Consider the following 12,336-nt stretch of genomic DNA (forward strand, 5'->3'; position numbering starts at 1 on the left):
TTTCTATTATCAACATTTCTATTGAAAAGTGAAATACTTTATCCAAGCCTTCATATGCATTTGGTTAGCTATAATAGTTTCTTCAGAAAGACCAGACCAGAAATAGTCAGCCATGTTGTTAAACGATAAATAACTCTTAATATGCAAAATAACAACAATTTATAAATTTGAACACGCACATGCCCAACGTTCATAGCTATGCTTCTCTACATTCATATACTTTCATCAATTTAGGTTCGTCCATTTTTTGCGCTTAAGCTTCAAAAACGACGTCTGCGCTTGATATTCAAGTTTGGCCAATTCAGCGACCGAGGGTTCTAATTCAAGCACGTGATTTTCGAAGACGCAACCTGCATTAATCATGAATTATAGAAAGGAATTACTACATGATCAGTCTCATTTTTCTGGGGGAGAGCAATCACTTAACATAAGCACATACAAGGAGAAAGGGAGGAAGAGGAGAATGGTGCACAAAGTGCACCTCCTTAGAAGTATTCGTTAGAAGTATTCCCATAGTATTCCATAGTATTTCCATAGAAGTAGTCGTGTTTTAAAAAATACTACCACGTCCATATTGGACAATTTTTACGGGTGGATCTTAATGATTTGACTAACGAAAACCTAATTTACGTCATCACAAACTTCACTCGAAAAGCACGAAGGACAATAAAACACTTCAAGCTAAGTGCTCGAAAATGGGGTAGAATTAAGACTTCAAAATGTGAGTTAATGCGACTCGCAAAAGAGTATAAATGATAGCCGTGTATGTACTAACCAGATTTATTTCGTTTAGCGCCATAAACAACTTTACCATCGAACTCGTTCTGAGCTATCACCATATCGGGACCACATTTTGGTATTGTTACATCAAGATGTTCTTCAACGTCGGACAAATACTAGAGAATATTTATAAGATGAAGTATATTAACGCTTTTGAAAATAACTACGGTAAGATATTTCAGTGGATTTTCCCTTTAACATGGGAAGTATGCAGCCTATAATATAATTTCAGACACGCGACTAAAGCGAATAAGTTCCAGTACACAAAAGCACATGCAAACTTGGTACAATAATCGAGAGAAAAATGGTGACGGCAGCGACCAACTGCATGTGCTAGTAGCGATTATGGAGAATTAGCTCGCCCAGTCACAAATTTTCAGATAAATCATCTGAGCATGCGCAATCTGCTTAAGGATGCGCAGTCGACCTGACCAGCTACCCAAGCTAATGGTCATGGCAACGACCAACTGCATTAATAGAGACATCATCTGCGCATGCACTCGAGCAAGCGAAGTCCACTCAACTAATTGTTCATAGTCACGGAAACGACTAATTATTTATGTACTTGCTCCACACTTGTGGCAATTAGCTCAATTAGTCGCAAATTATCAAAGAAATCATCTGAGTATGCGAGGTAATGATGTCAATTACACCACAACTTTCGTGAGCCTTTGAATTTATGTATATATATACCAAGCAAATACTTCATATAGTAGATGTCAAGTAGCAGAGGAAGCTGGGTGCAATTTGGTATGCAGTGGCTTAGGGGCCCTGACTTCTAGTGCCTTACGCTTAAGAGGGTATGGATTCTTTCACAACACAGAACGATTTGATGATGCGTACTATCTTGCTTCATCGAATATTACTGTTGAAAATTATTCACTTTAAAGGATATCCGTGGTTCAAAACGCAGACATTAGTTACCTGTAGCTCTTCGTACCAGATTGCACAACCGCCCCGTTCCACGAGGTTGGCATTGTTGCAGTTCTTACCACGGCTAGGACATTTATGATACCAGACCTTAAAGGGAGAAAAGTTTTGAAAAATGACAAAGAATATGAACGACTTGCTGAAGAAATAAGTCGTGCAAATAATGATAAAAAGATTATGTTAAACCAAAATTGACAAAATGAAGGACAAGATGCTGATTGACTAATCATTTCATTCAAAAAATATTTGAATCTCTAATTTCATTCCGATTAAAGATGTGATCTTATCGAATTGCCATTTAAAAGAATTTGTAAAAAAAGCCCATCGTTCCATAATTTCTTCAACGATGGTGGCTAAATGAATGACAATCGAGGAAATGTTGCCTACCTTCTCATGCACATCAGATATAAGGGAAATAGCCAAGCCCATCCTGCAAAACAACAGAAACATACCTGCATACCTCGAACGACAATCTTCAATTTATGTAGAGCTACTATCATTTTACAGTCCCAATCATAAATAATCAAACACTACTATTCAGAAGTGTATTGATCAATAGTCGAGAAACAACCGTGTAACCGAAAAAGTACTCTGTCCAGAGATTTACATGTATACGAAGAATGGGAAAGACATTCATTGCTCCAATAGTTCGAGCACTTCACCGAATTTCAACCGTGATTTGTAACGTTACATTTAATTCTTTTACACCGTTGCTAACCAAAACGATCATTGCAATACAAAACCATGGCAACTAGAGTTTGACACCAAAATCTTATGGGCGAAGAATTGACTGGATATGTAAAAGTAGTCAACGTTTTTGTTTAAATTAAGTGATCATAAATGACGATAAAGGGTCATTGCTTTTTGTAAACGAAAATCTTAGTCATTGAAAGAACTATATACTTTTCTTCTTACCTATCTGCACGTCCAACACGACCAATTCTGTGTATGTAGTTTTGTTTATCATCCGGGAATGTCACGTTCACGACTGAAACAAAAAACGCCTGATCAATTCTCGATGAAAACAAAGTCTGAAACTTTACCGGTTTAAAACAATAAACAATCCGTTTCATAATTTAATCTAAACGTTTCGATAATTGCTACATGTCATCATCAGTAGAAAATATGATGACATGCAACGTTTAGATTAAATAGTGCTTACTTTATACGGAGTGTCTATTGTATTGTGTTTTACTAAATTACTCTTTGGTAGTCGTAATTTTTTATCGTCTTGGACAGAGGCGTAACAAGAACGTTAATTGGGTGGGGGAGAGGTGGTGCATTTTCATTAATTCCGTTGTGCCCAACTGATTTCTGTTGAAAATGAATTTAAATTCAAAAGAAGTCAGTAGGGCACAACTGAATATATGAAAATACACCTTCCCCCACCCCACCCCCACCCCATTAACATTCTAGTGGCGCCTTAGGGCTTGGAACTGAAACTATTCAATGTTTTCATAATGGAAGCTGTACCCTATATGTGCATACTCTCAAACGTGGGATTTGCTGAAAACAGAGAATAAAGAATACAAGATAGAGTAAACCTACCGAACGGAATGCCTCGAACATCTATACCTCTTGCAGCCACATCCGTACAGATGAGAAATCTAACTTCACCTTCCTATGAAGACGAGAATACCAACATAAAAAATGGATAAAAATATCAGAGAGCAATGATTGCACTTAAGATGGCCTTTAAACAGAAAACTTAAATCAGTCGTTAGCTGTAAGCCATCAAGTTAAATGTCAAAATTCAGCAAACTTTAACTTCTAAGTTTTGCTAAGGGTTTTGACAAATACATGTGACCATCAGGCTTTATGAGAACCTTGAATTTTTTAAGATTTTCTCGGCGTTCTTGAACAGATCTGTCACTATGAAGACAGACACACGAAAACTCGTTGACCATTGCACGTGCACCTAAATACAACGATACTCGAAATGAGTTTCCCGTTTTGAGAACAAAAGCATAATGTTGAAAATTTAGCTCTTTCCGTGTTTTGGTCTGAAATGTGGAGGGCGGGCTGATCTATCCATGCATAAGAGAGCAAGAATTTATGAGCGGCAATAAACCATTCTCACATAATACTATGACTAATGGATTAATTTATGATCGTTACTAAAGAAGAGATGGAGTATAAAAGGACTCAAATTTGAACGGCAGATACCTCCCAATGAAGACAATAAACTCGAGTATTTATAAACAGTGACATAGTCAGACAGAAAGTTTGGTCGTGCAATGGAAATTTCATATCATTAGCACTATTTATTTTATTAGAAACCGTTTGCTTTTGCTTGGGCGAGCAAAAACGGAAATATTTACAAAGAACAAAAAAACATGACGGATGGCTACACCATAATGTATAAGGACTCGAGTTCCTTATCAGATCACTTCCAATGAAACACTAAAACAGAGAATATAAAGACTCAACTTATAACATTAGATCCCTCTTATGAGGATACTTGACTGAAGAATATAAGAACTTGACTGGAGACTTAGTCTTGGTGAAGACATTAGCTTGGTGCACATGAAGACTACAGTTTGAACAACATTCGATTCAAAATACAATACTTAAAGCTCCTATTGCTCTTCATTGCTTATCTATTATATAAGTTCTGCTGTTAACACGGGGGCATCGACCAATCAGAGCACGCCTTTTGCACATGTTTATTTACAATGCAGTTTCATTGTCTGAGAGTGTTCTCTTTTTAAAAATATTTGACTTTCAAAGCTCACCTCCTCCGATTGTCAATAGATAGTTTTCAATGTTATCACAATCTAATTTTGTTCTGCAGAATATAATGGCTTGATCCATTTTATGTTCTTTGATCGCCTTCACCAGATACTCGGCCTTAAGCATCTTTGTCGCCTCGGAGAAAAGTTCTACAGAAAAAAAAAGGAAAAAGGTTGTACATCGCGAAGGTGGCAAGTCAAGGTTGAAAAATATTCAAGTTGTGTATTAAATAAATAATTATCAATATTACAACATTATTTAATTTAACTAATTATACACACGAAGCTTTTCAACAAGTTTGCAAAAGCTCAAAGATGGAGCAGTCTTCATCAAACAATAATTTTGTCGAAAATATTCCGTTCAAAACATCGATAACCCAATGACTTATCCTTACCAAACAATCCAAACGTGAACACACCCAGTTTTAATGTTTAAACACAAGGTTTTTGCGAAACAAGATTAAGATACACACTAGCATTGTTCTGAAAAATTCTTACCTGGAGATGTGTGAGAAGGATTTAATTTATCTCTGCTGTGAATTCCGTCGGTCTAAAGATAAAAATTAAAAAAGCATTGAACGTACTTATCAGTGATACAAAACAATCAACTTGACTTTACCTTGACTTTTTGCCTCAAGCCTTTCCAAGTATAATCTTTTCTAGGGTTGACATGACAAACCTGTAAATTAAAACTGATAGATAATGACGCCTGCATGCATCCTTCAACAGGATATATTTGCGTAAGGATAATGTATAATCAGTCTTTAATTTAAACAGTCCTGTTTGGAAGCTTCGAAGGCTATTTCCCCACGAATAGAGTGCCCTTTAAATGTGGATAGGTTCTGGCTTTTCACTTCAATTTATTTCCTTAAAACAAACTTTCTAATGTTTAATCACAGCTCTTACCACGTGATGCACAGTCTCAGGAACACTATCGCGACCTTTCAAATCAACCCAAGTCGGAAAATGCATTATTTTCTCCTGAGGATGAAAATCGCACGATGTGACGTTATTGAAAATTGTAATTCAAGGAAGGTGTTCACATAATTTAAAATATGGGATTTACCGCGAGCTTTTTGACTTCAAAAGAATGTAAGGTAGCGGAGCACACGATCATCTAGTAAAACAACACTCGCAGTTAATGTAAGCATAGAATTATTTTTGAATCAATAGAGTAACAAGTCATACGCTCATTCTTTACTTAACTTACATTTGACTAATTTAATTAATTTACATTACAATTAATGTATGTTAAGCAGTCTTCACGTAGATACCAAAGTAACATGCTGTAGCAACACTGACCTGCAAACGTTTCCCATCGGACGAAAACTTTGGTATTTTGTTGTAAATTCGCATGATAAGATCGCGGTTTCCCATACTTAGTAAACCATCCTGCGTTACGTTGAAATATAGTTAGCCAATCATAATCATCCATGTCAAGTCGGAATACTAAAGTGAATAGGAAAACATCGTTGTCAACTTACCGCCTCGTCAAGAATGAAAAACCGAACCTATAAAAAAATCGATGCAACAATAACGCAATTAGTCATGATGATATAAAAATTACATCTATTATTTAATTTCTTTGTCTAAAAAGAGACAGGAGATGGAGAGTATCTCGATTGCAGAAACAGACTATTTTTCAGACAATTGAGCAGCAGTTTCTTTATTAGCTAAGATAGCTGAATGGAAAACGTTCATACGAGAGGCGGAGAACAAAACCATTTCATTTTCGGTAAGGTTTCAGATTTCATACTTCTCTTCAATTTTCATAACTGGACACAATATATTATTATTTACCTGATCAAGGGACATTTTACCAGTTGAAACAAAATCATCAAATTTTCCTGGCGTTCCTGTGACAACATCAACCTAATACAAAAGAAAAGTGACTGTTCAAAGTCCTAGAATATAAACATAGATGCACGCTCTCCCCCGTAAAAGGGAACATATGTGTCAACAAAGCACTAAATTTTCAAAAAATAGAAGCCATAAATACCCCGTCTTGCAGCAGTCTGATTTGATTTTTCACACTTTCACCACCGATTAAAACAACCTCTCTAAAAGACGGGATATTTTTTGTGCACCACATCAACGACATTAAAGGGTCGCATTTTACAATTTATACTCAACAATCTTATTACACATACATCCTGGAAGGTGAAATGCAAAGTTACTGGGATTTAAAACAACAAAACCACTTTTGGAATCGCTTACTTTACATTTGGCGACGGCAGATACTTCTTAAACTGTGATATGTTATTGTGGGTCTAAAATTGAAACACTAAATGTTCTAAATGTTAGAAAAATGAATAAAAATTAAAACGATCAGAAAAATGAATCCTTTAATTTGATTGGTCAAAGACGAATTCACTGCGTTCGTCTGAATATAAAAAGTCGATAAGGCAGTCTTGTCGTTATACTCACGAGCTCTGTTAAATACAGCTTTACCAAACAGTCCTTACATATAATCACAAATAATATACTAACAGACGGCGATATTCACACAAAATATTTTCTCTTTCTATTCTTTCTGATCATATAAATATGAACAATCCATCAAAGGAAATTACCTGTTGTGCCAATTCACGAGAGGGCTAAAATAATGAAAATAAATGTCAGAAGCGACGTTGAGAAAATGACAGAGAATAAAGATCATGATATTGAGGCACAAGGATGCAAATCGATCTCTTTCGAAAAATGATAAGTTTTTCTAAAATACAATTAAACATGCAGTTAAAGCGGAACGTTAACGAAAAAATGCTTTCCTATTTATCAAAAAAAAATCCAAACTTTAACATGTAAAAATATTCGCAGGAATCGACTTTTCGATCGACTTCTTTTGAAATTCAATACTTCGTGTGGTTTTGCTGCAAACATACAGAGAATTGTACGATCTACAGTTTTTTACTCGAGGTTCTACAGTTTTCCACATGATAATCTACAGTTGTCTAATCTATAATCAGCATGTTCTGAACGATAATATACTGTTTTCGAAATAGAGGACAGTTTATACCAATCAATAATCTACAGTTTTTTCAGGTTACAAAGAGTTTGAAATACATCATTTACCTCGAGAATAATTGCCGATGGTGAACACTTGTTTGTGAACTTCCCCGGTGTACGAGAAATGGTCCCCGTAGTAGAAGACGTCACACATTGCGGTCTTGCTGAATAGAGTCCAATGTAGCCGCCCTAGAAATTTTAATGATAATCTGATTCATAGCGTTGTGGATTTCATCGAAATCATCGAATAGTCAAAACATTTCGTTGAAAAAATTCAGGGAAAGAATGCCTCGTTAAATATCGTCATAACTGCATGATGAACCTTTTATCGCAAACTTTTTGATCAGTTTATACACTTTACCTTGGGTGGAAATTTGAAAGGTGTTGCACCAAAATTAAATTGTAGTTCTGCGTTCTATGCAATGGAAAAGAAACGATTAATACGGGATCATATGGTATGGGTTGGGCAGTAAAAGTACGTACCTACCTTTAAAACCACAGCAGCATAAAATGGAATTCCATCTAGCTGTACAGGAATGTCATATGCCTCCCCAAAATCAACACCTCGAATACCAAAATGAAAAATATTATTAGTAATTACAGCAACTCCTGAAGTCGAGTGAAAAATTAAATTCGGACGTTAAATGACAACCAGTAGCTAACAGGTGTACATAATTATCGAATGTTTTAAGTTTTTCAATGCCAGATCATCCCTGATTATGTCATTGCACTGGAGGACATAAGGCCTAACATCAAATCTTTTCTGATGAAGACAATAGACTAGAGTAGCTATGTAAAGAATCAGACTTCGACATTATCACACTTCAGAAGACGACAGTAGAATGCAGTATAAAAGAACTCGAGTCACAAAATCAGTTCATTCCCAACAAAGAAAGTAGACAGAGGTAAGTCGACATTCAGGAACGCTTATCTACTTTTGTTAGTGAATCAACAACCAACGATTACTTCAAGAGAGCAGCTTTAGGGGCTTGAAATTTTAAAGGAAGAGATTGATGCCAATTAATTAAAAAATGCACCAGCGTCTCAAATTTCGTGGGAAGAAGATCTTACAAACAAATAGATCCTCTTCATCTTACGGTTGATCGTTCATCTTATTGTATCCAAACCAGTAAAACTACACCATCCAGCTCCTACGTATAATTTCTTACCATTTTTACTCCATTTCACAGTTCCATCCTCCAGATTGATATAACAACCAATTACATCATGCAATCCAAACGGCTAAAAATCAAATAAACAAGAATAATTTCGGATGTCCACAGTTCACGGAACAAATTTGAAACTGCTTTCGAGAGCAATGATCAGTAGAAAAATACATCCGATCACCAGTCGCATGCATGATCGAAAATACAACGAACTAACGTATAATTACCTCCCCGTACGTGTCGAAATTTCTATTGAATGAGGATTTTCCAGTGCCGCCAAAGCCAAATCCATATCTATCTGTTCCTAAATTTTGCAAACAAAAACAGAAAGTTGGCCTACTGTGGTATTTTCTGTTTGAACGTCAATGAATCTCGAAAAGAGGAGCTTTCACTTTTTCATGATTGTGCTAAGAATATTATTGTATTTAAAATGAATAGAGACGATCTTAATGTAAAGAAACCTAAGTCTGTCAATAAAATAAAAGCTTGCAGACTTGTAGCTACGAAGATGTATGGATGAAATATTCGAAATTTGTTAACTATTTTGTAAACGTGATCATAATGTGGTAACCAGAAACAATAGATATCAACTGCAACTTCCGAAATTTCGACTAGAATATAGCATGAGCTCATTTCATTATATCAGAGCAAAATTTTATAATGATCTTCCTCTACGAATTTGCAAAACTAAAAACTTTCTTTTGAACATCCTTTTACAAAATAATTTTTAAACTAAATTTTTATCTTTGTATATCTTTCGTGATTCTATATTTGTCACTTTCTTGTAATACGAAACAAATATTATTGGATGAAGTTGAGCATGATATCAAGAATTATTCAGATCGAGGTCAACGTTATCTGCCGAAGCAAAGCTGAGGCGGATAACATTGACCGAGGTCTGAATAACTCTTGATATCATGCTAAAAACGAATTGTAAAACATTTTCAAACCTTCGCTGATTTTCGCTGAAACAAAACGGTTTTTTTCAAGTCCTTCTCGTTGAAATATGTTTCGTCGCGTTTTTGGTGTTTTCCCCAGCTTTTTGCTCAAAAGCTTTCGCTTGTCGTGTTTAGAAACTGTGGTAAACAACGCTTTTATTTTATTTGTTTCAAAACCAGCTTTTAATGGCGTCAATAATTGTAGAAGCTATCATTTGTAGATATGACGTCATAACTGCGGATATCGAGAATTATCTGCAGGTAGTTGACCAAACACAGCCGAGTTTGCTGTTACATGTTTAGCAGGACTTGCATGTATAACACATTTGGTGTAATTTTACAAATATCTGAACTGACTATCCTGAAAAATATTTGTTTGATAAATTAATAGAAAAGACACAAAAACCTCATTCCATATTGGAAAATGTAGTGTACTAAAAATCGATTGAATTTGAAAAAAATTGAAATCGGCTGAATTGAAATTGCAAAACTCCCCTCAATCATGCAAATCTCTCAAGTAGAATTTTTTCTGAACGACGAATGTTAGGCTATGGAACAGGTACATCAGCACGGTAATGTGTGATCGTATTAAAGTACAATTCGAACTACCCCACAGACGTCCAGTAGTGCCAGCCCAATGAAAAAAGATTAACATTACGAAGTGGAACATGGAGTTTCAAGGGCGAACCTCAGTTAATAAGATGATACTTTGTTAAGAAATCGTGAAATTGCTTTGGTATGAGCTGAAGTGAAATGTTAAAAGTTTTTCGGTGTTAGCAGATAAAATCTTAGTAAAACGAGAACTTTTATTTGCTTGTTGTTCCTTGTCATCCCAGGGCTATCAAAAAGGCCTTCCCTAGCTTACCTATACTATACATAAGAATAGCTAACCCAAGTTTAAAGTAGCGTCCTTTGTAGACCATCCAACACGACACAAGCCTTCGTCCGTTATGGTGACCTCGTAATAAAATTTTCCTAAAATACACAATGAAACAGGAAAGATAAAAAGAAAATACAGAGTTTCAACATGAGATGTCCACCAAGTGCGTTGTGCATAGCTCATTTATCCCTACTTAAGAGGTCGTATAACCCTACTAAGAGCTCATTTATCCCTACTTAAGAAGACTACATAGTTTGAGTATTCTGGTAACTAAACAGTACACACTAATCTCCTAAAACGTGTAACCGTACATCCTGTCTTAAAGGCTTTGCCAACAAAATGGTGATAACCAGGAGGCATATTGTTGTACATATTGTATCGATATTACCCTGTAAATGTAACGATACTACAGTGGTGAAAATCAATGACACATGTTTGCTAAATAATCTATATGCAACACAACTGTTTCCTAATAAAGTGAATGGTTTGAGCCGGAGAGTATCGTTACATGTTTGTAGATGTTGATCACCCAACCCAGAGTGTAGTCCTGAGAAGGAGCGTAGCTGTTGGTTTTTAATGCTTGTATCCAGATTATTACATAGTAGACATTGTATGGCACTTCTTCACGAGACCTTTTTAAAACGCACCTTTGATGACAGCAAGAGATGACCTTCCCCCTTGCCAAACTGCCTGGTCTCTACTTTGACAAAGTAAGCCATCTTGACTTATTGCTGGTAGAGATAAATATAATAACATAAATCACTTCTACGAAGATTTCATTTCAGAAAAACCCAGAAGCATGAGCCTACGTTTTCATACAAGTGTAACAAATCATGATGGCAATATAGACTCAATTTAAAAAAGGGTTACAAAGATTAGCTAAATATTAAAAAGCCCTGAATTACCAAGCAGATGTCTTAACCGAGATCGGACAGAGGTCTGTGTATACAGATCAAACCTGAAGGGAGAGGTTTATACTAAAGACAGCGGACTTTAATTTCTCGGTGGAGACTGATCAAGCAACGCGAATAAAAAGTTTATTATAAGCATGTTGTTGTTTTTAGAAATTTTTGCATCTTAGAAACGTGGTACACACAATAAAATTCACTTTCCGAGTGCTTTTTCTCTGACTCACATTCGTACATTGTGTTTTATTTCGGCTTTTTCTCTGACTCACATTCGTACATTGTGTTTTATTTCGGTTTTTTCTCTGCCTCACATTCGTACATTGTGTTTTATTTCGGTTTTGGCCTTTAGTAAAACTTTTTCTGTTTGCTCTACGAAACTCGTATACTTTTTTCGTTAAAAATACATTAAATAGCACGCCGGCTATTAAAGGAAATTCATGGCCGCCAAAAATGTTTCTAAGCCTATCAAAGCGTGCGATTTAACCGGAAGTTACGCTTGTCATTTTTACTGAATTTCTCATAATGACCGCCGGTGCAAAGTGATTTACGAAAAAGAAGACGACTTTGTGATTAAAATAAAGAGCAACGCTAAAAGCAAAATATAAAAAACTTGTAGGAATACAAGTCGAAAAAAGAACATTCCGAAAGTAAGTTTTGTTATGTAAACCACGCTTATATTATGTAAGCATTAAAAAAATAAGTCGCGTGCCCTGTTTATTTGAAATACAATTGTCCAATGCCAAGTAAAACGTTTTATTGATCTCGCTTGCTCGGTTGGTTAATAAGGGCTTGATCGTTGGACACAAAAGGTCAATAGCCTATATTAAAATATATATTTCAACTTTCAAGTGACATGAATGTTTTTTCTCTTACCAAATGCTGAATCACGATCATAAACACTCATTTTCCAAGATTTGTCTAAATTGAATCAAAAAATTTGTGCTTTTTTTAACAAATACAATTTACCTAAATGGACAACGGATCTTGCTAGTTGCT

General features: G+C 35.5%; 1 protein-coding gene across 1 annotated transcript in view; it reads right to left on the minus strand.

The window, feature by feature from the left end:
- LOC124436289 (ATP-dependent RNA helicase DDX1-like) overlaps positions 1 to 12,336 on the minus strand; it is a 14,558-nt gene continuing 2,222 nt past the window's right edge. Inside the window, exons 6-31 of the mRNA XM_046986205.1 lie at positions 12,214 to 12,258; positions 11,080 to 11,163; positions 10,444 to 10,527; positions 8,842 to 8,918; positions 8,618 to 8,690; positions 7,936 to 8,012; positions 7,810 to 7,863; positions 7,515 to 7,637; positions 7,016 to 7,039; positions 6,660 to 6,712; positions 6,442 to 6,502; positions 6,243 to 6,314; positions 5,927 to 5,953; positions 5,745 to 5,834; positions 5,509 to 5,559; positions 5,349 to 5,423; positions 5,062 to 5,121; positions 4,941 to 4,992; positions 4,446 to 4,592; positions 3,537 to 3,628; positions 3,259 to 3,331; positions 2,626 to 2,698; positions 2,098 to 2,140; positions 1,705 to 1,800; positions 776 to 896; positions 1 to 350 (exon numbers count right to left, since the gene is read on the minus strand). Of these exons, the coding sequence (XP_046842161.1) occupies positions 226 to 350; positions 776 to 896; positions 1,705 to 1,800; positions 2,098 to 2,140; positions 2,626 to 2,698; positions 3,259 to 3,331; positions 3,537 to 3,628; positions 4,446 to 4,592; positions 4,941 to 4,992; positions 5,062 to 5,121; positions 5,349 to 5,423; positions 5,509 to 5,559; positions 5,745 to 5,834; positions 5,927 to 5,953; positions 6,243 to 6,314; positions 6,442 to 6,502; positions 6,660 to 6,712; positions 7,016 to 7,039; positions 7,515 to 7,637; positions 7,810 to 7,863; positions 7,936 to 8,012; positions 8,618 to 8,690; positions 8,842 to 8,918; positions 10,444 to 10,527; positions 11,080 to 11,163; positions 12,214 to 12,258 (1,952 nt within the window). The 3' untranslated portion in view covers positions 1 to 225. The remainder of the gene's footprint in view (positions 351 to 775; positions 897 to 1,704; positions 1,801 to 2,097; positions 2,141 to 2,625; positions 2,699 to 3,258; positions 3,332 to 3,536; positions 3,629 to 4,445; positions 4,593 to 4,940; positions 4,993 to 5,061; positions 5,122 to 5,348; positions 5,424 to 5,508; positions 5,560 to 5,744; positions 5,835 to 5,926; positions 5,954 to 6,242; positions 6,315 to 6,441; positions 6,503 to 6,659; positions 6,713 to 7,015; positions 7,040 to 7,514; positions 7,638 to 7,809; positions 7,864 to 7,935; positions 8,013 to 8,617; positions 8,691 to 8,841; positions 8,919 to 10,443; positions 10,528 to 11,079; positions 11,164 to 12,213; positions 12,259 to 12,336) is intronic.

The sequence above is a fragment of the Xenia sp. Carnegie-2017 genome, unplaced genomic scaffold (assembly GCF_021976095.1).
Source record: "Xenia sp. Carnegie-2017 unplaced genomic scaffold, XeniaSp_v1 HiC_scaffold_16, whole genome shotgun sequence".
Taxonomy (NCBI): Eukaryota; Metazoa; Cnidaria; class Anthozoa; order Malacalcyonacea; family Xeniidae; genus Xenia; species Xenia sp. Carnegie-2017.